The sequence below is a fragment of the Pan paniscus genome, chromosome 4, assembly GCF_029289425.2.
Source record: "Pan paniscus chromosome 4, NHGRI_mPanPan1-v2.0_pri, whole genome shotgun sequence".
Lineage (NCBI taxonomy): Eukaryota > Metazoa > Chordata > Mammalia > Primates > Hominidae > Pan > Pan paniscus.
Window position 1 is genome coordinate 36,446,988 of NC_073253.2, and position 27,882 is coordinate 36,474,869.

Sequence of the window (27,882 nt, forward strand, 5' to 3'; positions counted from 1 at the left end):
TAAGAAACTCACTCAAAACTGCTCAACTACATGGAAACTGAACAACCTGCTCCTGAATGACTACTGGGTACATAACGAAATGAAGGCAGAAATAAAGATGTTCTTTGAAACCAATGAGAACAAAGACACAACATACCAGAATCTCTGGGACACATTCAAAGCAGTGTGTAGAGGGAAATTTATAGCACTAAATAGCCACAAGAGAAAGCAGGAAAGATCCAAAATTGACACCCTAACATCACAATTAAAATAACTAGAAAAGCAAGAGCAAACACATTCGAAAGCTAGCAGAAGGCAAGAAATAACTAAGATCAGAGCACAACTGAAGGAGATAGAGACACAAAAAACTCTTCAATAAATTAATGAATCCGGGAGCTGGTTTTTTGAAAGGATCAACAAAATTGATAGACTGCTAGCAAGACTAACAAAGAAGAAAAGAGAGAAGAATCAAATAGATGCAATAAAAAATGATAAAGGGGATATCACCACTGATCCCACAGAAATACAAACTACCATCAGAGAATACTACAAACACCTCTATGCAAATAAAGTAGAAAATCTAGAAGAAACGGATAAATTACTGGATACATACACCCTCCCAAGACTAAACCAGGAAGAAGTTGAATCTCTGAATAGACCAATAACAGGCTCTGAAATTGTGACAATAATCAATAGCTTACCAACCAAAAAGAGTCCAGGACCAGATGGATTCACAGCCGAATTCTACCAGAGGTGCAAGGAGGAACTGGTACCATTCCTTCTGAAACTATTCCAATCAATAGAAAAAGAGGGAATCCTCCCTAACTCATTTTATGAGTCCAGCATCATCCTGATACCAAAGCCAGGCAGAGACACAACCAAAAAAGAGAATTTTTAGACCAATATTCTTGATGAACATTGATGCAAAAATCCTCAGTAAAATACTGGCAAACCAAATCCAGCAGCACATCAAAAAGCTTATCCACCATGATCAAGTGGGCTTCATCCCTGGGATGCAAGGCTGGTTCAATATACGCAAATCAATAAATGTAATCCAGCATATAAACAGAACCAAAGACAAAAACCACATGATTATCTCAATAGATGCAGAAAAGGCCTTTGACAAAATTCAACAACGCTTCATGCTAAAAACTCTCAATAAATTAGGTATTGATGGGACGTATCTCAAAATAATAAGAGCTATCTATGACACACCCACAGCCAATATACTGAATGGGCAAAAACTGGAAGCATTCCCTTTGAAAACTGGCACAAGACAGGGATGCCCTCTCTCACCACTCCTATTCAACATAGGGTTGGAAGTTCTGGCCAGGGCAATTAGGCAGGAGAAGGAAATAAAGGGCATTCATTTAGGAAAAGAGGAAGTCAAATTGTCCCTGTTTGCACATGACATGATTGTATATCTAGAAAACCCCATCGTCTCAGCCCCAAATCTCCTTAAGCTGATAAGCAACTTCAGCAAAGTCTCAGGATACAAAATCAATGTACAAAAATCACAAGCATTCTTATACACCAATAACAGACAAACAGAGAGCCAAATCATGAGTGAACTCCCATTCACAATTGCTTCAAAGAGAATAAAATACCTAGGAATCCAACTTACAAGGCACGTGAAGGACCTCTTCAAGGAGAACTACAAACCACTGCTCAATGAAATAAAAGAGGATACAAAGAAATGGAAGAACATTCCATGCTCATGGGTAGGAAGAATCAATGTTGTGAAAATGGCCATACTGCCCAAGGTAATTTACAGATTCAATGCCATCCCCATCAAGCTCCCAATGCCTTTCTTCACAGAATTGGAAAAAACTACTTTAAAGTTCATATGGAACCAAAAAAGAGCCCGCATTGCCAAGTCAATCCTAAGCCAAAAGAACAAAGCTGGAGGCATCATGCTACCTGACTTCAAACTATACTACAAGGCTACAGTAACCAAAACAGCATGGTACTGGTACCAAAACAGAGATATAGATCAATGGAACAGAACAGAGCCCTCAGAAATAATGCCGCTTACTCACAACTATCTGATCTTTGACAAACCTGAGAAAAACAAGCAATGGGGAAAGGATTCCCTATTTAATAAATGGTGCTGGGAAAACTGGCTAGCCATATGTAGAAAGCTGAAACTGGATCCCTTCCTTACACCTTATACAAAAATTAATTCAAGATGGATTAAAGACTTAAACATTAGACCTAAAACCATAAAAACCCTAGAAGAAAACCTAGGCATTACCATTCAGGACATAGGCATGGGCAAGGACTTCATGTCTAAAACACCAAAAGCAATGGCAACAAAAGCCAAAATTGACAAATGGGATCTAATTAAACTAAAGAGCTTCTGCACAGCAAAAGAAACTACCATCAGAGTGAACAGGCAACCTTCAGAATGGGAGAAAATTTTCACAATCTACTCATCTGACAAAGGGCTAGTATCCAGAATCTACAATGAACTCAAACAAATTTACAAGAAAAAACAAACAACCCCATCAACAAGTGGGCGAAGGATATGAACAGACACTTCTCAAAAGAAGACATTTATGCAGCCAAAAGACACATGAAAAAATGCTCATCATTACTGGCCATCAGAGAAATGCAAATCAAAACCACTATGAGATACCATCTCACACCAGTTAGAATGGCAATCATTAAAAAGTCAGGAAACAACAGGTGCTGGAGAGGATGTGGAGAAATAGGAACACTTTTACACTGTTGGTGGGACTGTAAACTAGTTCAACCATTGTGGAAGTCAGTGTGGTGATTCCTCAGGGATCTAGAACTAGACTAGAAATACCATTTGACCCAGCCATCCCATTACTGGGTATATACCCAAATGACTATAAATCATGCTGCTATAAAGACACATGCACACGTATGTTTATTGCAGCACTATTCACAATAGCAAAGACTTGGAACCAACCCAAATGTCCAACAATGATAGACTGGATTAAGAAAATGTGGCACATATACACCATGGAATACTATGCAGCCATAAAAAATGATGAGTTCATGTCCTTTGTATGGACATGGATGAAATTGGAAATCATCATTCTCAGTAAACTATCACAAGGACAAAAAACCAAACACCGCATGTTCTCACTCAAAGGTGGGAATTGAACAATGAGAACACATGGACACAGGAAGGGGAACATCACACTCTGGGGCCTGTTGTGGGGTGGGGGGAGGGGGGAGGGATAGCATTAGGAGATATACCTAATGCTAAATGACGAGTTAATGGGTGCAGCACACCAGCATGGCACATGTATACATATGTAACTAACCTGCACGTTGTGCACATGTACCATAAAACTTAAAGTATAATAATAATAAAATAATAATAATACTAATAATAAAATAAAAAAATTCACGCTAAAAAATAATACAAAAGATCGATGAAATGTAAAGTTGGTTTTTGAAACGATTAACAAAACTGACAAATAATTAGCTAGATGAATCAAGAATGTAAATGGTCCAAATAAAATCACCAACAAAAAGGGAGACATTGCAACTGATACCATAGAAATACAAGTGATCATGAGAGACTATTATGAACAACTATATGCCATCAAATTAGAAAATCTAGTGGAAATGGATAAATTCATATATACATGCAATGTGCCAAGATTGAACCAAGAAGAAATAGAAAACCTGAATAGACCAATTATAAGTAATGAGATTGAATCTTGTAATAAAAAGTCTCCCATCAAAGAGAAGCCCAGGACCCGATGACTTCATTGCAGAATTCTACAAAACATTTAAAGAACTAATAAAAATTCTTCTCAAACTCTTCCAGAAAATTGAAGAGGAGGGAATTCTTCTAAACTTATTCCACAAGACCAGCATTATGCTGATACCAAAACTAGACAGAGATACAACAAGAAAAGAAAACTTTAGGCTAGTATCCCCAATGAACATAGACACACAAAGCCTCAACAAAATGCTAGCAAACTGAATCCAGCAACACATTAAAAAGATCATTCACAGCCAGGTGTGGTGTCTCATGCCTGTAATCTCAGTGCTTTGGGAGGCCAAGGCAGGAGGATCACTTGAACCTAGGAATTCAAGAGCAGCCTGGGCAACAGAGGGAGATCCCATTTCTGCAAAAAATTTAAAAATTAGCCAGGCATGGTGGCATGCTCCTATAGCCCAGGTACTAGGGAGGCTGAGGTGGGAGGATTGCTTGAGTCTGGGAGATTGAGACTGCAATGAGCCATGATCAAGCCACTGTACTCCAGTCTGGGCAACAAAATGAGACCCCATCTCAAAAAATAAAAATTAATTTAAAAGATCATTCACCATTATCAAGTGGGATTTATCCCAAAGTTGCAAGAATGGTTCAACATATACAAATCCATAAACATGATACATTACATCAACAGAATGAAGTATAAAAACCACATGACCATCTCAATAGATACATAAAAAGGATTTGATACAATTCAACATCCCTTCATAATCAAAACACTCAACTAATTAGTTATAGAAGGACCACAGCTCAACACAATAAAGGCCATATATCATAAGCCCATAGCAAACATCGCACTGAATGGGAAAAAGTTGACAGCCTTTCCCCTAACATCTGAAAGAAGACAACGATGCTCACTTTCACCACTTTTATTCAACATAGTAATGGAAGTCCTAGCCAGAGCAATCAGGCAATAGAAAGAAATAAAGGACCTCCAAAATGGAAAGGAGGATGTCAAATTGTCCCTGTTTGCAGATGATATCATCATATATACAGAAAACCCTAAAAGCTCTACCAAAAAACTCTTACAACTGATAAACAAATTCAGTAAAATTGCAGGATACAGAATCAACATACAGAAATCAGTAGCATTTCTATATGCCAGCAACAAGCTAGCAGAAGAGAACACACAAAAAATGAAAAGATGTCTCATATTCATAGATTTGAAGAATAAATATTGTGAAAATGATCTTACTACCAAAAGCAATCTACAGAGTCAATGCAATCCCTATCTAAATACCAATAACATTCTCAACAGAAATTTAAAAATCCTAAAATTTATATGGACCCACAAAAGACCCTATAGCCAAAGCAATCCTGATTGAAAAGAACAAAGTTGGAGGCATCACACTGCCAGGTTTCAAAAGACACTATAAAGCTATAGTAACCAATACAGCATGTTACTTGTGTAAAAAACAGATTCATATACCAATGGAACAAAATAGAGAACCTAGAAATAAATTCGTGTATGTATAGCCTACTGATCCTTGACAAAGGCACCAAGAACATTTATTGAGGAAGAGACAGTCTTTTCAATAAATGGTGCTGGGAAAATTGGATATCCATATGCATAAAAATGAAACCAAACCTGTATCTCTCACCATATATAAAAATCAACTCAAAATGGGTTAATGACTTAAATATAAGACCTGAAGCTATGAAACTCCTGAAAGAAAACATAGGAGAAATGCTTCAGAACATTGGTCTGGGCAAATATTTTATGGAGAAGACCTCAAAGGCACAGGCAACAAAAGCAAAAATAGACAAATGGGATTATATCGAACTAAAATCTCCTGCACAGCAAAGAAAACAATCAACAGAGCAAATAGACAGCCTGCATAATGGGAGAAAATATTTGCTAACTCTTCATTCAACAAAGGATTAATATCCAGAATATATAAGGAACTGAAACAATTCAACAGAAAACCCCCCCAAATAATCCAGTTTAAAATGGGTAAATGAGCTGAATAGACACCTCTCAAAATAAGAAACACAAATGGCTAATAGATTTATTTCTAAAAATGTTCAACATCACTAATCATGAGAGAATGCAAATTTAAAACCACAATGAGATATGATCTCAACCCGGTTAGAATGGCCATTATCAAAAAGTTAAAAAATAACAGATCCTGGCGAGGTTGTAGAGAAAGGGGTACTCTTATCCACCATTGGTGAGAATGCAAATTAGTCTAGCCATTGTGGAAAACAATATGAAGGCTCCTCAAAAAACTAAAAATAGAACTACCATATGATCCAGCAATCCCACTACTGGGTATATATGCAAAGGAAATGAAATCAGTATATCAAGGAGATATGTGCACTCCCATATTTATTGCAGTACTATTCACAATACCCAAGATATAGAATCAACTTAAGGGTCCATCAGTGGGTGAATGAAGAAAATATGGTATATATACACAATGGAATACTCTTTAGCCATAAAACAAAATGAAATCTTGTCATTCACAGTAACATGGATGAAACTGAAGGTCACTATGTTAAGTGAAATAAGCCAGGCACAGAAAGATAAATACCACATGTTCTCATACATGGAAGCTAAAAAACATTGATCTCATAGAAGCAGAGAGTAGAGTAGTGTTTTTCCTGGGGGGTGGGAAGGGTAGGGGAGAGGAGAATAGCCAAAGGTTAGTTAATGGATATAAAAGTACAGTTAAATAGGAGGAATAAGGTCTAGTGCTCTATAGCACTATAGGGTGACTATAATTAACATCAATTTATTGTATATTTTTGAAAAGTTACAAGAGTGAATTTTGAATGTTCCCAACACAGAGAAATGATAAATATTTGAGGTGATGGTTATGCTAATTACACTGACTTATCATTACACATTGTACACATATATTGAAATATACTGTAGCCCATAAATATGTATATTTATGTGTCAATTAAACATAATAAAAAAGAAGACAATGAAGTTGGATCTCTACCTCACAGCATACACAAAAATTAACTTAAAATGGATCATACACCTAAATGTAAGAATTAAAACTATAAAACTCTTAGAAGAAAACTCAGGAGTAAAGCTTTGTGATCTTGGGTCAGACAGTAGTTTCTTAGATAAAAGCAACACAAGAGAAAATACATAAGTTGAACTACATCAAAATGCAAACTTTTATTCTCAAAATGATATTCTCAAGGAAGTGAAAAATCAACCCACTGAATAGGAGAAAATATTAGCAAATCATGTATCAGATAAGGGACTTGCAAATAGAATATATAAAGAATTCATGCAACTCAATCATAAAAAGACAAGTAGCCCCATTAAAATATGAGCAAATGATCTGAATAGACATTTCTCCAAAGAGGATATATAAATGGCCAATACATACATGAAAAGATGCTCATCATTAATTATTAGGAAAATGCAAATCAAATCACAATGAGATATCACTTTACACCAACTAGAATGGCTACATTCAAAAAGACACATTAATAAGTGTTGTCAAAGATGTGGAGAAATTGAAACACTTATTATTCCTGGTGAGAGTGTGAAATGGTGTAGCTGCTTTGGAAAATTGTTCGGCAAGTCCTCAAAATGTTGTAGAGTTACCATATGACCCAGCAATTCCACTCCTAGTTATAGACCCAAGAGATATGAAAACGAATGCCCACACAAAAAATTGTACACGAATGTTTATGTAGGATTATTCATAATAGCCAAATATTGAAAACAATCAAAATATTAACCAAGTAAATGGATAAAGAAAATGTGATATCTTCAAGCAGTGGGATATTATTCAGCCATATAAAGGAATGAAATATTTGATGCATGCTACCACATTGATGACCCTTGAAAACATTATGCTAAGTGAAAGAAGCCAGCCACAAAAGGCCAAGTATTGTGTGGTTCCAGTTATATGAAATGTCCAGAATAGGCAAATCTGTAGAGACAGATTAACGATTGGCTAGGGCTGGGGAGGTGAGTGAAGCAGAAAATGAAGAATGACTGCTAATGGGTACAGTATTTCTTTTGGGAGAATAAAAATGTTCTAAAATTAGACTGTTGATGATTGTGCAACCATGTGAATATACCAAAAACATTTAACTGTGCAGTTTAAATGGGTGATTGTATGGTTTTAAAATTATACTTCAATAAAGCTAAGTTTGGGTGCTTTTATAAATCTTTATGCCCAGGCTGAAACTCAGACCAATGAACTCAGTCTCCTGGGATTGAACCCATGCATCAGTATTTTTTAAGAGTTCTTCAGGTGATTGTATTATGCAGCCAAGGTTGAGAATCATATTTGAATCAGCCCTAATCCAAATAAGATTTTAATTTAAGAGACTCCAAAAGAGTTGAGATCCCATGTGGAAGGACTCCGGGAGGCTTTCTCAAACCATGATACCTCAAGTGTGGTTCTGAGACCAGCAGCATCAATGTCACCTGGGAAACTGTTAGAAATGCAGATTATTGGGCCCCATTCAGTTCAAGTACATCAGGATCCACAGTTTAACAAGCTCCCCAGATGATTCATATGTACATTAAAGTTTGGGAAGCACTGCTTAGGAGCAGCGGTTCCCATGCTTGGCTGCACATTGGAATCATCTGGAGAGTCCAAAAGTACCAATGCTTGGGTTCCACCGCCAGTGATCTTACGGGTATGAGATGCAGCCTGTGCATCTGGGGTTTAAAAGCTTCCCAGGTAATTCTAATGTACAGCAAAGTTTGAGAATGAGTACTGCAAAAAACAAGATACCTAATGGCAAATAAGATGGTTAATAACATTTTCTTATTTTGTTTTTAACAGAAGGATAGAGGAGCATGCATAAGAAAGTGGAGATTATTGATATCAAAAATTTCCAGAGGAGTGAGGAAGGGATGGGAGTGAGACAACAATGGAAAATGTTTGCTCTAAAAAAAAAAACAGAGGGAAAAAAAAAAAACAGAAAACTCACCACACACCAGGCATTTTCCTTCTAAATCCAAGAGAGGGATCTTTCATGTGATTATTGGAGACTACTCAAATTTAAGTGGCCAAGAATTTGTGGGTTCTTAAGAGGGTCTTTAAATTAATGCCGAAAACATATGGGTATTTACTGAACTTCCCTTTCTTTGAATTTATAAAGAGAAAGTTTATTAATATGGTGGTGAACATTTCTTCCCAAGCTGTGTACCCATGTCCAGCTTCTTCGGTCTGGGGAAATTTTAACTCCTCAGTAGACAGTGGGCCCTGCACAGGGTCTGGGGCATGCTCTTCCTATATATGGCATTCAGCCCTGAGGATTCTCCTCCCCAGCAATCGGCCATGTCTCTCTAATGACCATTGTCTCTGCCATTTACTGGTCTTTTCAAAATTATGACTCTAAAATATCTCCTAGGCAAAATTATGAGGCTTGCAGAGTTAGCTTTGAGACTTCTCATCACCCACCCCTTCCTCTCCTTCCGACAAGCTCCATTTCTGTCCCATGCCCCCAGATTGTCTTCTCCAGGTGACTTGAACCCACCTTCTTGGTTGCAGTATCAGTACACTGTACCCTTGTCTGCACTGAAATTAACCATGCAGTTTCTGTGCCTTCTTGAGTTGATGTGTGTGTGTGTGTGTGTGTGGTGGTGGAGGGTATAATTACTTGAATCTGTGTTAATAAAGTGTTAACTATTAACGGAAATCCACAATCCCTCTCTACCTCCCCCTCAGGAAGTCCCTAATGGTGTTTGGTCATTGTTTCAATCACTTGTCATATATTGTGTTTTCTTGGCCCATATCTCTAACCACATCCTTATCAAAATATTCTGATGAGTGCATTTTAAAAGTAGAATGACAACATACTTAAGATAGTTGGAGGGGTTGGCTCCTATTTGCATCATGATGATTCTGCCTATGAAGATTTTTCCCAACAATCAACTAGGATTATACACAACGCTTGGTTTCAAAAAATCATCTCATCGTATTAAATTTACTTATTTTAAAATACCTGTGACTCTTCTGAATAATGAAAAAAATGACATGAATGAAGAGTATGTATATAAACTCTCTCTAAAGTTATTAGGAAAATGTTTTTATTTAATTGTGCCTAATATTTTGGGGTATTACAGTGAACTCTACTTTTAAAGCTGCGTAGTTATGTATTAATATACTGGCCCTGAAATTTTTGAGTTTTCAATCTATAGTCCAGAAAAAGCCTTTATTTTTAATAGTTGCCCTAAAAATTTAACACAAAAGTTTTACTTAGCTAAATCTAAATTTAATCAGTAGCTTTACCCCACTTCCAAACAATATAAATACTTTAAAATGCTTTCATTTGATTTCCTTTCCTTGCTTGCTATTATTTTCCAGGATTTTAACTCTGTTTGCTTGGTTTTATTTGTTTGTTTGTTTTAAGACAGAGTCTCACTTTGTCATCTAGGCTGGAGTGCAGTGGTGTGATCATAGCTCACTACAGCCTTGAACTCCTGGGCTCAAGGGATCCTCTTGCCCCAGCCTCCTGTGTTGCTGGGACTACAGGCATGCACCACCATGCTCAAATTATTATTATTATTAGTAGTAGTAGTAGTAGTAGTAGTAGTAGTAGTAGTAGTAGTAGTACAGACCAGGTCTCAGTATGTTGCCTAAGCTTGTCTCAAACTCCTGGCTGGCCTCAAGGGATCCTCCCATCTCAGCCTCCCAAAGTGCTGGGATTATAGGCGTGAGCCATGGTACCTGGCATACTTGTTTGGTTTTAAGCCCACAAATTAGACATCATCATCATTCTATTTAGATTTTCTCATATTTACCATTTTCTTTACATATCATTTCTACTTCCTTTCAGAGCTTCTGGGATCAAACCATAGTTCCTGGCATTTTGGACTGGTTGATAGTCTCCAGGATATTCAGGCAGTTAAGTGTCTCTGAAAGAAAATGAGAAAAGAAAGGTCCTGGGAAATATGCCCCACCACCACCCCTGCAGTGCTGCCGCTGCTGTCCCAGGACCGTGGGCACCCCTGAATGTTTCTCTTCCACTCTCTCTGATCACTGTGATTTATGGAGTAGAGGGGGACAATGACATCTTATAGAATACCAAAGTTAAATATGCTCAATTTAAGGAGCTGTTATTTATTCAGAGATCATGTCTTTCCTACCTTTTTTGCTGTTAACTTTATTTTATAAAATAATGGTGATGGTAGTTGAAGTTTGTTATTTTGTTTTGTTTTAAATTAATTCATTAAGATTTGTTTTTATATTTCCTTACTTGGCAAATACAAAGTTGTGAATCACAACCCAGATTTTTTGAAATTGTATTGGGCATTGAAATCCCAAACCACTGCTATCAACAGCTAACTGTGAGTTTGGGGTGTGGACACTGGGACACCTGAAACCATGTCTTGGTTACGTCAGGAGCCTTATTGATTATTTATATTATGTATGAATCCTGTGGTGTTAACAGTACTTTGCAACCTTTAGTACTTAGCTGAACTGTATTAGATTATCAGGGAGTCCTCAGTACACCCTCAATGATTTAAATTGTTTTTAGCTACTTCTGTAAGGCTGAGTCTACACTAGCAAAATGACCTGGGTGCCTATTGTGCTCCCTACATACATCTGGTGATGTTTATGCTCCCAATTTCTTAAGAACACTGCTTTGAGAGTCACACAACCGAATATTCTACGAATAACTTACTATGTACCTTCATCATTTGTAAGAAGAGGGGGTTGAACTAAGCGATCTCCAAGTCACTTTTCAGCACAAATGTAGGTTGTGATTGTATTTGTGTGTACACATTTTTTAAAGCCTTAAAGAGATCTAGGTATTTCTCATGTATTTATATTAAATCTAAGATCCGTGTTGCAAATTTGGACATGGAGGACATTAATTTTTCTGATGTAGGTTACTCTTTAAGAGGAATGTTGCATCTGTAATATTGGTGCCACCATTTTGGCAGATGCAGTTTCTTCATTTACTTGTAAGTGTTCAGTATGAAGTCTATATGAGGTGACTTGAGTTCTCATTTCTCTGGTGTAAAAAATGGTCATGTTTAAATAAGGCCACAATATTTATTTCAAAGGGTCCCAGAATCATTTTTTAAAATATCTTCATATGGCCATTCTCCTGCCTCAGCCTCCCGAGTAGCTGGGACTACAGGCGCCCGCTACCACGCCCGGCTAATTTTTTGTATTTTTAGTAGAGACGGGGTTTCACCGTGTTAGCCAGGATGGTCTCGATCTCCTGACCTCGTGATCCGCCCGCCTCAGCCTCCCAAAGTGCTGGGATTACAGGCGTGAGCCACCGCGCCCGGCCTGGTTTTCGTATTTTTTTGGTGGAGACGGGGTTTCGATGTGTCGGCCGGGCTGGTCTCCAGCTCCTAACCGCGAGTGATCTGCCAGCCTCGGCCTCCCGAGGTGCCGGGATTGCAGACGGAGTCTCGTTAACTCAGTGCTCAATGGCGCCCAGGCTGGAGTGCAGTGGCGTGAACTTGGCTCGCTACAACCACCTCCCAGCCGCCTGCCTTGGCCTCCCTAAGTGCCGAGATTGCAGCCTCTGCCTGGCAGCCACCCCGTCTGGGAAGTGAGGAGCGTCTCCGCCTGACCGCCCATCGTCTGGGATGTGAGGAGCCCCTCTGCCTGGCTGCCCAGTCTGGAAAGTGAGGAGCGTCTCTGCCCGGCCGCCATCCCATCTAGGAAGTGAGGAGCGCCTCTTCCCGGCCGCCATCACATCTGGGAAGTGAGGAGCGTCTCTGCCCGGCCGCCCATCGTCTGAGATGTGGGGAGCACCTCTGCCCTGCCACCCCGTCCGGGATGTGAGGAGCATCTCTGCCCGGCCGCCCCGTCTGAGAAGTGAGGAGACCCTCTGCCTGGCAACCGCCCCGTCTGAGAAGTGAGGAGCCCCTCCGCCCGGCAGCCACCCCGTCTGAGAAGTGAGGAGCGTCCTCCCTCCTCATCCGGGAGGGAGGTGGGGGGGTCAGCCCCCAGCCCGGCCAGCCGCCCTGTCCGGGAGGTGAGGGGCGCCTCTGCCCGGCCGCCCCTACCGAGAAGTGAGGAGCCCCTCTGCCCGGCCAGCCGCCCCGTCCGGGAGGGAGGTGGGGGGGTCAGCCCCCCGCCTGGCCAGCCGCCCCGTCCGGGAGGTGAGGGGTGCCTCTGCCCGGCCGCCCCTACTGGGAAGTGAGGAGCCCCTCTGCCCGGCCAGCCGCCCCGTCCGGGAGGGAGGTGGAGGGGTCAGCCCCCCGCCCGGCCAGCCACCCCATCCGGGAGGGAGGTGGGGGGGTCAGCCCCCCGCCCGGCCAGCCGCCCCGTCCAGGAGGGAGGTGGGGGGATCAGCCCCCCGCCTGGCCAGCCACCCTGTCCGGGAGGTGGGGGGCGCCTCTGCCCAGCCGCCCCTACTGGGAAGTGAGGAGCCCCTCTGCCCGGCCAGCCGCTCTGTCTGGGAGGGAGGTGGGGGGGTCAGCCCCCCGCCCGGCCAGCCGCCCCATCCGGGAGGGAGGTGGGGGGGTTAGCCCCCCGCCTGGCCAGCCACCCCGTCCGGGAGGTGAGGGGCGCCTCTGCCCAGCCGCCCCTACTGGGAAGTGAGGAGCCCCTCTGCCCGGCCAGCCGCCCCATCCGGGAGGGAGGTGGGGGGGTCAGTCCCCCGCCCGGCCAGCCGCCCCGTCCGGGAGGGAGGTGGGGGGGTCAGCCCCCCACCCGGCCAGCCGCCCCGTCCGGGAGGGAGGTGGGGGGGTCAGTCCCCCGCCCGGCCAGCCGCCCCGTCCGGGAGGGAGGTGGGGGGGTCAGCCCCCCGCCTGGCCAGCCGCCCCGTCCGGGAGGGAGGTGGGGGGATCAGCCCCCCGCCCGGCCAGCCGCCCTGTCCGGGAGGTGAGGGGCACCTCTGCCCAGCCGCCCCTACCGGGAAGTGAGGAGCCCCTCTGCCCGGCCAGCCGCCCCGTCCGGAAGGGAGGTGGGGGGGTCAGCCCCCCGCCCGGCCAGCCGCCCCGTCCAGGAGGGAGGTGGGGGGGTCAGCCCCCCGCCTGGCCAGCTGCCCCGTCCGGGAGGGAGGTGGGGGGGTCAGCCCCCCGCCGGGCCAGCCGCCCCGTCGGGGAAGTGAGGGGCGCCTCTGCCCGGCCGCCCCTACTGGGAAGTGAGGAGCTCCTCTGCCCGGCCAGCCGCCCCGTCCGGGAGGGAGGTGGGGGGTCAGCCCCCCGCCCGGCCAGCCGCCCCGTCCGGGAGGGAGGTGGGGGGGGTCAGCCCCCCGCCCGGCCAGCCGCCCCGTCCGGGAGGTGAGGGGCGCTTCTGCCCGGCCGCCCCTACTGGGAAGTGAGGAGCTCCTCTGCCCGGCCACCACCCCATCTGGGAGGTGTACTCAACAGCTCATTGAGAACGGGCCATGAAGACAATGGCGGTTTTGTGGAATAGAAAGGGGGGAAAGGTGGGGAAAAGATTGAGAAATCGGATGGTTGCCGTGTCTGTGTAGAAAGAGGTAGACATGGGAGACTTTTCATTTTGTTCTGTACTAAGAAAAATTCTTCTGCCTTGGGATCCTGTTGATCTGTGACCTTACCCCCAACCCTGTGCTCTCTGAAACATGTGCTGTATCCACTCAGGGTTGAATGGATTAAGGGCGGTGCAAGATGTGCTTTGTTAAACAGATGCTTGAAGGCAGCATGTTCGTTAAGAGTCATCACCACTCCCTAATCTCAAGTACCCAGGGACACAAACACTGCGGAAGGCCGCAGGGCCCTCTGCCTAGGAAAACCAGAGAACTTTGTTCACTTGTTTATCTGCTGACCTTCCCTCCACTATTGTCCTGTGACCCTGCCAAATCCCCCTCTGCGAGAAACACCCAAGAATGATCAATAAAAAATAAAAAATAAAAAATAAAAAAAATTAAAAAAAAAAAAAAAAAGAAAAAGAATGTGGCCACCGTCCCCAGTTTAAATGTGGAATAATGGAGTTTTTATTGTGGTAAAGTGTGCCAGAGAACTGCTCATACTTCTGTTGGTGATCTTTGCTTGCAGCCTCTGGCTGCAGGGAAAGTATAACGCATAACAATAAAAATAGTTGCCAACATCAAAAAAAAAAAAAAAAAAAATCTTCATATGCTTGACACTGAAGTTCTTATGTAAAGGGTTCGGTCAATGTAAACAAACGATGACTGCTTGAAGATGCACCAGCCGTGATTGTGGAGACCTCCAAATTCATGACAGAGTTGTTAACTGGCAGGTTTGTTATTTCCTATAAGTACAAGGAAGGGAAGTATTAAAATAACTCATGCCCATTAGAGAGAGGAAATTAACATTCCCTTAAAAATTGTTTTCCAGTGAAGGAAGCCCATCCCCCAGAATTGAGCTGCTGCATAATATTGACCCGAACTTCGTGGACTCTTCACCGTGTGAGTACCAGTGCATTGCTACTAGATTAAATCTAATTGGCCCACCAAGATGGTTTGATTACCTAGTGTGTCTCTAGCCTAGCTTTCTCTTTTTTCCTGAGTTGCTATAAAGGTAAACAGTTCTTCGGGACATATCTCCCACTCATCTCAGAGGGCAGTGTGCTGTGAAAGGAACACCAGCTTATGAAACAAGAAAGGTGAATTCTATTCTTGCTCTGCCGCTTACTAGCCTTTAAGCCATTGAACTCTCCCTGCCCCAGCCTTCCCCATTTACAAAAGAAGAACTCATGGCATCTCTGAGGCTCCTTCTCACTGTAGATGTCATGTTGCTGCCCTGTTCTTACCTGAGAGCTCCAGAGCCACCTTCCAGAAAACTCACAGTCAGATAAGCCACACTTGGGTTCCAGGGTAGTGTGAGCAACCACATTATCTGATTGGGCTGGTCAGGTACTGCCCAACACCTGCTGGGTGTCACAAGTGTGACTTTCCTAGCAGTCCTGGAAGTGATTCCGCTTGATTCTGCCTCCTGCCTAAATTAACCTGTAAAGAGCCTTACCATTTCCTTCAGGGCAGGCATGCATGTAGTGCTTCCAGATCACAACGGACTGTAATAGGCCTGTATAAATACCATGCGAGTGGCCCTAATGCCCTCAGCATAGTGAGTTTGGGCATAGAAAGCCTTAGCAATTAGACCCTTCGCCCAGCTTTCATCATAATGCTCATCTTGCAAACAGTGCCCTTATACTCCCTTATTCACATGGGGGCTCCCATCCGCTCCTTTCTGGACATACTGCTGCCCCCTTAGTTCAGGCTCTCCTTACTTCTTTGTTTTTTCCAAACTGCATTATAGCTCACCACAAAATATTCTCATTCAGAGATTCCTGCTCAGAGAATTACCCCACAGTCATTCTAAATGTGTCACCAGGCACTCGGGCCCCACTTGCCCGGCCAGCCTCACTCCAGGCACTCCTTGTCATGTTCTCACTTCCTAGACACTTGTCATCTCCATGCAGATCATCGTACTGTCATGAATATGCTTTTCCCTATGCCTGAAACACATTTTCCCTACCTCTCTATAATCTCTCTCATCCCTTAAAAACCCAGCCCCATGTCTCCCTCTGTGAATGCTTTCCAGAGCCCCAGAAGAAGCAGTCACTCCTTCCTGTGTGCATGTGTCTCCGTATAGCATCCCTCACATGTTCGTGTTTGTGCCTGTATTTCCAAGCTGAGAGCTCCTGGAAGTCAGCATCTCCTGTATTTTTTTTTATCCTTGTCAGTTAACACAAATACTGGGAGCTTGCTAGGCACTCAGTAATGATTACTTGATGACTCAGTGGACAATTGGAGAGTTGAGATGCAATAAAGACCAAGTGGACACATTAAGACCTGGACAGGCAAGGGCCCTGAGACAGGCGAGAATGGCTACATCGTGGAGAAATTTCTATTTCTTTTGGAGTAAACGCATGTCAGTGAGAGAGGCAAGGGGAAGGTTTGAGCCCTAAGGACTGTAAGGACAGTCCTAAGATTTGTGCTGTCCAGTATAGTAGCCACAGGCCACATGTGGCTGTCAGGTACTTAAAATATGGCTAACTGTGGATTGAGATGTGCTGTGAGTAGAATATATACATCCTATTTTCAAGACTTAGTACACCTATGTATTATATGCATACAATATTATAGATTTATTATTTGTTGAAAGGATAATACTTTGGATATATTGAATTAAATATATTGTTAGTGTTTTACTTCTCTCCTCTTCCTTTCTTAATGTGGCTAATAGAAATTTTAATTTTAATTAACTTACATAAGTGACTTGCATTATATTTCTATTGGCCTAAAAACCCCTTCTAGACGGTGCTAGGAAGTAAGTTGATCAGCTGAGCTGATCACAGAGCTGTGAATAGTTACTGTGAGGCTACATCAATGACTCCTAAACTTTTCTCTACCCCAGTACACCTAAGAGATACATTTCAGTCATATCAAAATCTCTAAGGGTGGCTGGAAGAGAGTAGTGGGGAGGCAGGAACGGCTTTAAAACTTTCTGAGTAATTTAATTTAATGCACTGCAAAGCCCAGTATAACCTAGGTCTAGGGGATATGTGGAATATGACACCCACATTATAATGGTTGTAAATGTCTTTACCTGCTAAATTCCACCTACAAATGAAAAACCTTAAGACCCCTCACTCACTAAGCTGTATTTTGGTTTGGCATTTGAAGTAGGAGCTTGAGAACTATACTCCTATGTGATATGGTTGGGATTTGTGTCCCACCCAAATCTCATGTAGAATTGTAATCCCCCGTGCTGGAGGAGGGGCCCGGCAGGAGGTGACTGGATCATAGGCATGGATTCCCCCTTGCTGTTCTTGTGATTGTGAGTGAATTCTCATGAGATCTGGTTGTTTGAAAGTGTGTGGCACCTCCCCCTTCGCTCTCTTCCTCCTGCTCCAGCCATGTAGGACGTACCTGCCTCCTCTTCACCTTCTGCCATGATTGTAAGTTCCTGAGGCCTCCCCAGCCATGATTCCTGTACAGCCTGTGGAACCCTGAACCAATTAAACCTCTTTTATTTATACCTAGTCTCAGGTAGTTCTTTATAGCAATGCAAGGACGGACGAATACACTAACCACAGCACTGTGTGCTGCAGGGTTCTTGGTGCAACTTGCTGTGCTTTCTCCTGTCTTACCTAAAGGGCCCTAGCAAAATAACAGCACAGGCAAAAGGTTTCTCCAGAGTAAAAGTTGGTAAGAGCATGGAAATTAGAATAGAAAATTTTCCTAATCTTGCCACCCATAGACTGTAAGGACATTTACTTCTCTTGGACTCAGTTTCCTATGTATTATGTGGTAGAATTATAAGACCCAGTACTGCCGCCACAAATTTAGGCATCCTCTTTGGCCTTCTGCTGCTCTTCCTTCCCTCTCTGGAGCCCACCCAGGCCTTCATGTTGGCTTCCCCGCCAGCCTGGGACTCCTGCTCTGACTCCTGCAGATAACGAAGGACCTTGTCAGCTCTTGCAAGGATGTAGAACCACATTCACTGTTGCTTCACATACACAGGGCGTTCTCTGCTGTCTGTGCCTGCAGGTAGCAAGGTGCCACCCACCTCCTCACACATGGCAATCCCATGGGCCTTTTCTGCCCAGTTTTTATATTCACTTCACTCTACTGAGAGGCAGAAGAAGAAACAAGAAGAGCTGTCTTTGGGTGCCTGCTCATTTTTAGGATGATGATACAAGCCCGTTTCCTTTTCTATGCAATTCATTTATGAGGAAAAATTAAATCCAGCTGTAAAAAAACATGTACTTAGGGGACAGCCAAGTCTGGATATCATATTCATAGAGCACAGAGGCTTTTGTGGAGTTAAATCAGAAGCAGCCAATCTCGGGTGTAAACTGAGGGTTGAGAATGGAGTCAGTGTTATCACAGAAGCATTTCTGTGGTTTCTCACTCCAGCTCTTCCCAGATCGTTGGTGCTTACTGCGGGAGAAGAAGGTAGCGTTCCACCTCCACCTTCCCTAAAGCCACTTTGTCAGTTTCCTCACCTGTGGAGTAAAGAAGGAATTAAATGATCTCCAAGGTCCCTCTGGCTTCAGTGTTCTGTGGGTCTCTATATGAATGGGACCTCAAAGGAGCAAATCTGCTTACTCTGCTTCTCTCCTTTTTCTGCCTGCTAGAAGGAGTGTGTCCATTGATAAGCAGTGATGTTGCCAAAGGTATGATCATAAATAGATAAACACAAGTGAAAATGCTAGAAACATTATATGCACTAGAGGAATTTGAATTATTTTATGAGTTTCTTATTACTACATCCTGGCCACCTTTCTGATTTCCGTTCCGAAACATCACCGTATCAATCCGCTTTTCTATCTCCTCTTTCCCTTAGTGGGTCATCCTGGGGTTTGTTGACCAATGTCTCCTCTGATTGTGAATCATACGAATAGGCATTATGCACTTCCCAGGAGATTTCTGCCCTCTGCCTAGCACCACATGCCCCCAGAAGCTGGCCTCTTGGATTTCAGCAGCTACACCTCCCCCGCTCCCTGCCAACACACACCCCATTCCCCTAGTCAAATTATAGGGTGCCCAGAGGCCCATCCTGCTGGTGGAGTCAGGATTTTTTTCATGGTCACATGCACACGGTAGGTTGTGGCTTGGATACTAACAGTAAAAATACTCAAAGATCGGCACAAAATATTGATACACGTACACATTCACAGAGAAACCTGCACACACACCAGGGGTCACCAAATCTCTCATAGATCAGGAGATTCACCATTCTGCAGTAAAGCATAAAGTCTCAAGGACGCATACGTAAATTATACCATTAGGATGACTACAATTTAAAAAATAAAGAAAGAAAAGGGGAGAGAGTGGAAAAAGGAAGGAAGGGAGGGAGGGAGGGAGGGGAAAATAAGAATTGTTGAGGATGTAGAGAAATTGGAACCCTTGTTCACTGTTAATGGGAAAGTAAAATAATGTAGCCTCTATGGACAATAACATTGTGTGATTACTCAAAATATTAAAAATAGAATTATCATAGGATCCAGCAATCCCACTTCTGAGTATATACCTAAAAGAATTAAAAGCAGGGGCTTGAACAGGTATTTGTACACTCATGTTTGTAGCAGCATTACTCAGCATTACTCAGAACAGCCAAAAGGTAGTAGCAACCCAAATGTCCATCAGTGAATGGATGAATAAACAAAATGTGGCATATATATATATATATATACACACACATATATATACCATGAAATAGTATCCAGCACTAACAGTGAAAGAAATTCTGATACATGCTACAACATGGATGAACCTTAAAGACATTATGCTAAGCAAGTCACAAAAGGAAAAACTATATGACTCCACTTACATGAGGTACCTAAAGTGGTCAGATTCATAGGGACAGAAAATAGAATGGCGGTTGCCTGAGGTTGTGGGGAGGGGAGAATGGGGCATGATTGTTGAGTGGGTGTAGAGATGGATGGTGATGATGACAGCACAACAATGTGAATGTATTTAATGCCACTGGACCATACAATTAAAAATGGTTAAGATAGTAAATTTTATGTTGTTTGTATTTTACCACAATTTAAAAATATAAAAAATAAATAAAACGTAACTTTCCCTCCTTCCAAAACTGAAGAGAAACTGCATGAGAATAGGGTCTCTATCTTTTTCATTTACTGCCATATGCACAGTAAGGTCTCCGTAGCACAGAACCTAACATCATAGTAAGTTGTTGGGTTAATATCAGTAAATATCTGCTAATGAATGATAAACAGATCAACCTGTCAAAGTCATTGTTTTATTGTCTTACAGCCTTTCCTGAGCCTAAAAGTACCTCCAGATGGCCACTTATACTCCTTTTAAACCCCAAACCTACCTTTTGTGCCTAAGTAAAAATAACTTAGAAGCTACAAGTCACTTATTAAGTTGTAATTGACATTATATACAGATGTTTGAAACTATTCATTCAGCTTCTAAGTGCCCACCCTCATCGCTCCCTGCATTGAAAAGATCGGCCAGAAAAGATGATGTGGGATTTCCCTGCCCAACTTCATCCCTTTTCCCAGACCTCCTCAATAGACAAGTAGAGATTTATAAAGCCTTTGCCTCTGGCCTGGCTCGGCCTGACTTCCCTCTGAGTCTGGGGCTCTGCCTCTTCTTGCTGTTCTGAGTTCGGTTCTGCTTCTGTTTTCTGGGATGTTCCCTCTGGTTGTTTCATCATTCACTGGTTATCTCAGTGCCCCAACCCTAGCTCTGCTTTTATCCCCTTCCTCCCTCCCCTGCCTCCCAGCTTCATGACCTGTGTCAGAGTGTGGGATGTAATTGCTTTCCTGTGTGCTTTGAGGAGACTTTTTATTCATTTTTGAAGGCTTTGTTCTGAAGTAACCTTGGAAGTGCTTTGGTCTCTGTTCAGATAGTACCCTTCTCTTTTCCTTTGTTCCCTTCTGAGAGAACTCCTAAGAATTATTTATTCCTCCATGTCTTTAAAATACTTCTTTCTAGTAGGCTGATCTGTCTTCGTCCAGCAGCACAGGGTGGCCAGTGTAAGAAACCCGTGAGAGAGCCTGGGGAATAGCACCACTGAAGCTGATTAGTGGGAAAGCCTGGAAACCTCTAAAGTGGTGGGGAACAGCCATAATCCCAGGGTAGGCACGAGGTCCTGCAGGTCTGAATTCAGCTCTACATGGTTCCAAGGAGAGCTCCAGCCCCAAATTCCACACTCCTGCAAGGCCCCAGCAAGCATGGCTCAGACCACAAGGAGAACTGCTTCAAAGGCATTATTTTGCCTGAGGAAAAACATATACACCTATCCTGCAGGTGCCGGGCTTGATCTTGGCTGTTCTGCAGTAATGATCCTGCCCCATCTGAGACCACGACTCACTTTGGAAGTCAGACGTGGCATTCTATGATGGCTGGAACACACATATCCAATCATGTAACATAGGTGTATATATTTAAAACGTACACACACACAGGAGACACACAGATTCTGCTGGTAGAAGCTTGATTATAGATGAAGGGCAGTGACAGATGTTAGCATTTTCCACCCCACCAAAGGCCAGCTCTTCAAAGTGATTCCATACAGCTTTGTTACTATTTCATTTAAAGGCCCTCTTCTCTTTAAAGTTTCTAATGAGATGTTATTTCTGCTCATGATTACAGGGTGAAAGAACAGCCTTCTTCCCACCCTCTCCTCTCTCACACACACATTTTCGGTGGTGCAATTGCCAAATCCATGCTTGAGATCCAAGAGTCGTCCAGGTTGGAATGCTTGGAGCTGCTCCCTGTTTCCTCCTCAGAGCGACATTCAAAGCCATTTCCCAGTATTATGTTGCCATTTCCAAGATTGTTTATTCAGTAAATAAATAAACGATGATGGCCTGGGATGCATGAGGTACTGTTATAAATACTCGAGATCAGTTAGGCTAAAGCCAAACCTAAAGGTCTGGCTAAAACCCAGTCTGGAAGAGTCTGGAAGAGGGCATGGACACAGCCTCTCCCCACCCTGCTGGAAGGCTTTTGGTGGTTCCCAGCTGTCCACTAGCAAGCCCTCCTACAACGCCCACCATTCAGCACCATTGCAATGTCCTCCTTCAGTCCTGTTTATCTCCCTTGTTGCCCTGCCCCTTCTGTAGAGTTCAGTGCACATTCCTACTCCTCCGTGAAGCCATCTCTGATTCTTTTGAACTTGAGTCCCTTGAGTTTCTCTGGAGCTTCCCAGGACAGTGAGCTCTTGCTGCCTCATAGTGCAGTATTTATATTCACGTGTTTTCCCCATCCGGAGCTATAAGGAGAGCAAGGCTTCATTGTATAGTTCTCTCGGTGTCTTATGTATAAGAGATTAATACATATTGAAAGAATGCATGCTAATAAATGAATAATTTATCATCAGCTGATTCACTTAGAATCAGTCTAATGAGAACAATAGTAATTTCATACATCATTTTCAAGGCATTTTTATTTCTTTTTGGGTATATTAGAGAAGTAGTGACACAGAGGCATCTTTCTTTCAGCCTGAAATTAGATATTAAGCAGAATCAAGAGTTAGGGGGAATGCATGGGGCTCACCCTGCTACAGATTGCTCAGCATTGCATAGAATGCCAGAGGCTAAGGGCCCCTTGGCAGTTTGTTCACTCTTTATAATCCAAGTGAAGAAACTGAGGCACCAGGTCATGCATGCTGTTAAATATCAGAGCTGGAACTCAGGGCTGTTCAGACCCGGCATGTACATCATGTCCTACTGATTTCGCAGGTCTCATCGCTTTGTGTCCTAACCTTGTCTTGTGGGAGAAGGGCACCCAGATATGAGTTATGATCATCTCATCTATATAATAGCATGTTGATGGGACATGACTCATTTAAAGGAGGCTGGAAAAATGGGTCGAGTAGTCACATTAGCCTTGCTAGATTCACATGTAATCTGACTCTGCAGATGGTGGTAGCTTCTGCTTGCAGAGCTAGTCATGGAAGCCCTGTCAGTGCCTTGTATTCACTCCACTGGAGGGTGCTGGGGGGATGAGGGAGCTGTGTGTGGGGTGGGCAGTGTCACCTAGTAAAACAGGTAGAGTTGGGGGTGCCAGAAAGCCCTGGGTTTTATTCAATACCAGGTCTGACTTATTTCCTGTGAGCCTGTGGGTAAGTTCTTCCAGCCATCTGTTTCATCACCTATACGTTGGGAACGATTATAACAATATCTCCTGTAAATATGTCCAAACAACAGTGAACAACAATTACATTCTGGCTGCTACGATTGGGGCAGGGTGGGAAAGTTGCACTTTTCACTTTATGTATTTCTCTAGTTTTAATTTTAAATTATGAGCACATATGACTTCCTTAATCAGGAATAAAGCCATAAAGCTTTATTTGTGAAAACCACCTCCAAGGAGGGTTCCGGCAAGCATGGAATATCTGAAATCTGCTGGGTTCTTATAGAGTGGGAGTTGCTGCTTCCATGCCTGCCTGTACTAGGTCAGAGCAGTTAGAATTTTGTGTCGTCTCTAGCTGCCAATATTTGTCTTTAGCAGCTCGTCAAATTTTCCTTGGTGTGGGTTGCTACATGCCCTCAATCACAGAGCCAAAACACAGATAGCTTTCTCCTTTTTAATTTTCAAAGGCTTCTAGTCTGCCCCCTCCACTTTGGGGAGCACTAAAGTCTGTTTGGAAATGTGGCCTTTTTGATGCCAAAGGCAGTCCCACAAGCCTCGTATCCCCTCCACCCCACTTCACACAGCACATCTCAAGGAGCACGCATGAAACCTTCACTGTTAACACTTGGTGCTGACATCCTGGCTTTCATCCCGAGAAAATACACAAACCAAACCAAATCCACAGCACTTTAAAAACACTAATTAACTCTCACCACTGGCCTAGGCTATGCAGAAATGGCAAATCCCACTGCCCCAATTTTATGTTTGGAGAAATCAGGGTAAGCAACATTTTCTAGGGCTTCTCTGAGCCAGATCACAGAAGCTGACCTGAAGGACTTGGCCTGGCCCTGCATCTGGAGTTAGGCCATTTGATGAAGGGCCAGCTGCCTCACCAGATCCCTTCTCTACAGCACCACGTGGTTAGTGGCCCATAACTCCATTTGTACATTAGCGTTTGTTTTTTTTTCCCCAGGGTTACTGTGATGCCAAACTGTCTCATGTCCAACTGACCATTTATTTATTTGCTTACTTTTCTTTAATTCTGGTACAGCCTAGAAATTTTAGCCATAGCTTCCAAGTGTAGCCTGTTAATTATAGTTGATTTAAGGTTCTATGCTGATTTTGAATTTCAGCACAAAAGCAGACTGACTTCCAAACAGTCCCTCTCAGGTCCAGTCGCTCCGCCCCTTCCGTCTTCCACCCTGGAGCCTCCCCAGGTCTGGTAAAGATTTGGTGGTGTCCAGACTCCTTTTTTCCTCTCCCAGTCTGGACCAGTCATTCTCCTACCTCAGTTCCCCAGTCTTACCATCTGTAAAGATAAATATATCCACCTTTCTTGAAAGAGTCTACCATAAAATTCTGTAAAAACATAAAACCTCATAAAATTTTAGGGAACATATCCAATGAAATTAAAATTTACAAAGTAAATCTATTTTGTAAATATTTATTGATCTTGTCAGAATTTTTAGGGGTTTTAGGGTGCTTGTGTATAAGGCTGAAATAAAACTTTTGAAAACATTTCTGGGACGTTGTTGAAAACAGACTAAGCGGCCTGTTTAGTAACCCATAATGTAAGATGTTAGTAATCAGGCATTTATAGACTGAAGTCTGTTACCTCTGGCAGAAAATACCTAGGGAATGAGTATATGGCCCCTGCTTCTAAAGATTCTTTTGAATCAGAGGAAAACATATGCCCAGGAAAGGATATTAACACAGTTATAAAATAAAGTAGAACAAATGATAAGTGATATAATATAAGCAGTAAGGACAAATGAAGAAGTGACAGCATTTGGGAGTGATTAGGAAAGGTGTTCTCAAAAAGGATATCTTTAAATTTGTCCATTACTTCAACAACTTTAGTTTTATCTTTCTTGATTTTAATGTGAATGAAGGAAAAGAATATTTAACACTATTAGTTTTCTATCACTGATCAAACAAATTACCATAAACTCAATGGCTTAAAACAACCAATACTTAACCATCACTCTGTTTTCGTATTTTTTGAATATTTTCAGTTCTGTAGGTCAGAAGTCTGACATGCGTCTCACTGGACTAAATCCAGGGTACCGATTGGCAGGGCTGCAGTCCCTTCCAAAGGCTGAGGGGACATCCCATTTCCTTGCCTTTTCCAGCTTCTAGAGGCTGCCTACATTCCTTGGCCCATGGCCTCCTTCCTCCATCTTCAAAGCCAGCAATGGAAGGTTGGGTCCTTTTCTAGCACATTCTTTGAACCTGGCTTCCATCATCTCATCTTCTCTGACCTGTTCTGCCTCCTCCTTCAACTTTTCTGGACTCTTGTGATAACATTGGGCCCACCTGGACAAATAATCTAGAATCACCTCCCTATTTGAAAGTCAGCTGATTAGCAATCTTAATTCCATCTGCAGCCTGAATGCCCCTTTGCCGTGTAACCTAACATATTCACAGGTCCTGGGGATTGGGACGTGGATATCTTTAGGGGGCCATTATTCTGCTACCACAAATACCTGCTCTGTTGCCCTAGACTTCATGAAAAATACAAGTCGCTTATAACATAGTTGGAGAGAACAAGAATATACAAAAAGTTAAAAGAAAATCAGAGAACAGTTGAAAGCTATGGTGGTAGAGACGTTACAAGTTGTACTTAATTGTCAGATCATTTCCACGGAGTCTGATAGTTGCTATGAGAGTGAAGGAGGGCTAAAACACTCAGGCCCTCTTTCACCTCCACTGAATCTCAAAGAGTTCCTAGGTGGAAAAGACCATCAAAGGAAATAGAAAAAGCTGTGAGCAAAAGGTGTGTGAGCCTATTTGGGGGACAAAGGAGAGGCATGAAAGAAGAGATGGGAAAGCTAAACAAGGACAAGATGTCACACTAAGGAGATGGGATTTCATTCTGTATGCAACAGGGAAGCTCCTTTTGTACAAATAATAGATGGGGGGGTGGTGCAAGAAATTTTTAAAAATACAGAAAAGCTCAAAATTTTTAAAAATACACACACAAAAATCACCCTAAACCTATTATTCTGCTACCAAGAAATAAGCATTGTTAATATTTTGGTGGGCTTTTTCTATTTCTATTTAGGGAGAGCTTTCAACATTTCACCGTTCAGTGTAATATCGATTGCAGATTTTTTTTATACTCTTTATCAGTGTAGGAAAACTCCCTCCTATTCTTAGTTTGTAGAATTTTTAAAACAGCTATTGCTGTTGTCCACAGGAAAGTCCCTTTGTGTCTGCACTATTTTAATCCCAAAATAAAGAAAAATCTGCTAATTCCACAGGTGGTTATATAGATGCTGGGGTTTCAGCACTTCCTGTTTGACCGGAAACTCTCAGTGAAGTAAAAAAAAAAAAAATTCAGAAATTGTGGAAGTTTATTTGTAGAGACTCTTGTTTTGCTGTTAGGACTGTGGGTCCCAGAATTCTTTGGAATGACAGCCCTAGTCAAAGTCTAGCCATTTCTCTCCCAATTATCCAAACAAAGGCTGGTTTAGGCACTGCCTGAAAGGACTTGATAGATGTAATCCAAGTCCCATATCCTTAAGTGCCTCAACCAAGAGGAAGTCCTGGGTGGGCCTGATTCAGTCATATGAGTAAAATATAAATTTTCCTTTGTAGGCTGGTTTTTACTAAAAATGATATAGCTGGATTATCCTTGGAATCCATCTCAGCAAAGTGTTAAAATAATCTCAAGTATAAAGGCAGGAGGGGCTGGGCACAGTGGCTCATGCTTGTAATCCCAGCACTTTGGGATGCCAAGGTGGGTGGATTGCATGAGGCCAGGAGCTCAAGACCAGCCTGGCCAACATGGCAAAACCCCGTCTTTACTAAAAAATACAAAAAAGTAGCCGGGCATGGTGGCACACACCTGTAGTCCCAGTTACTAGGGAGGCTAAGGTGGGAGGATTGCTTGAACTGGGGAGGCAGAGGTTGCAGTGAGCTGAGAGTGCACCACTGCACTCCAGCCTGGGTGACAGAGCAAGACTCTGTCTCAAAAAAAAGGCAGGAGAAGTAGTTTATATAAGATATTTATAACTAGTTTAGTGGTCTAATAGCCTATGGATGAGAAGTGACTGGTACAGTGGGCCATCCTAGAAAGAGAAAATCATGTCTAGGTGGGCTCTATTTGATGGAGCCATTGATCTGGGGCCAGGTTTACAGTCTCTTGTCACTATCTGGACTCTGTTCTAGGTATGCAGCTGGCTGTGCCCCTATTAGGATGAACCCCCTGTAGGTGCCCTTTCCTTCTGATATGCCAGGGATGCTCTGGGGCTTCCTGTCATAGGTGATTCCTAATGCTCCTGACCCATGGCAGCCAAATAGGTTCCCCCTTGGAGGCTTCCATTCTGCCCTGTTACCTGCCCATGTTTTCAAATTTGGAATGTTTGTAGAAGTCTGTTAGTATCTCTCTCACTTATTTTGGGGGCATCATACTGTTTTCGCAGCAAAAGAGCTTGCAGTCAGCTTTAGCTTCTTCCTTTAATACATGAGGGGTAACACCTGTGCTATTTGTTTTCTTTCCTAAATGCCTTCACAGAAGCAGTTTTGAACCAGAGAATATACACAATTAAGTAAAAGGAGTTGAGAGAAATCACATGGAGAGCAATAAAGAAAAGAAACTAACCATTGTTGACAGTGCACTGTGTTCTAGGCACTGTGTAGCTACCCCCTGCCCCAAGTACCTGCCTTTCTTTAGAGCACATATT

The 27,882-nt window shown here is 42.9% G+C and overlaps 1 protein-coding gene across 3 annotated transcripts in view; it reads left to right on the forward strand.

The window, feature by feature from the left end:
- ARSB (arylsulfatase B) overlaps positions 1–27,882 on the forward strand; it is a 208,582-nt gene that overhangs the window by 127,184 nt on the left and 53,516 nt on the right. For 2 of the 3 annotated variants that reach the window (XM_034959910.4, XM_034959909.4), the window contains exon 6: positions 14,967–15,037. In XM_034959910.4, the coding sequence (XP_034815801.1) occupies positions 14,967–15,037 (71 nt within the window). Of the gene's footprint in view, positions 1–14,966; positions 15,038–21,709; positions 21,934–27,882 lie in introns of those variants that run through there. The other variant, XM_034959911.3, reaches the window with a different exon arrangement.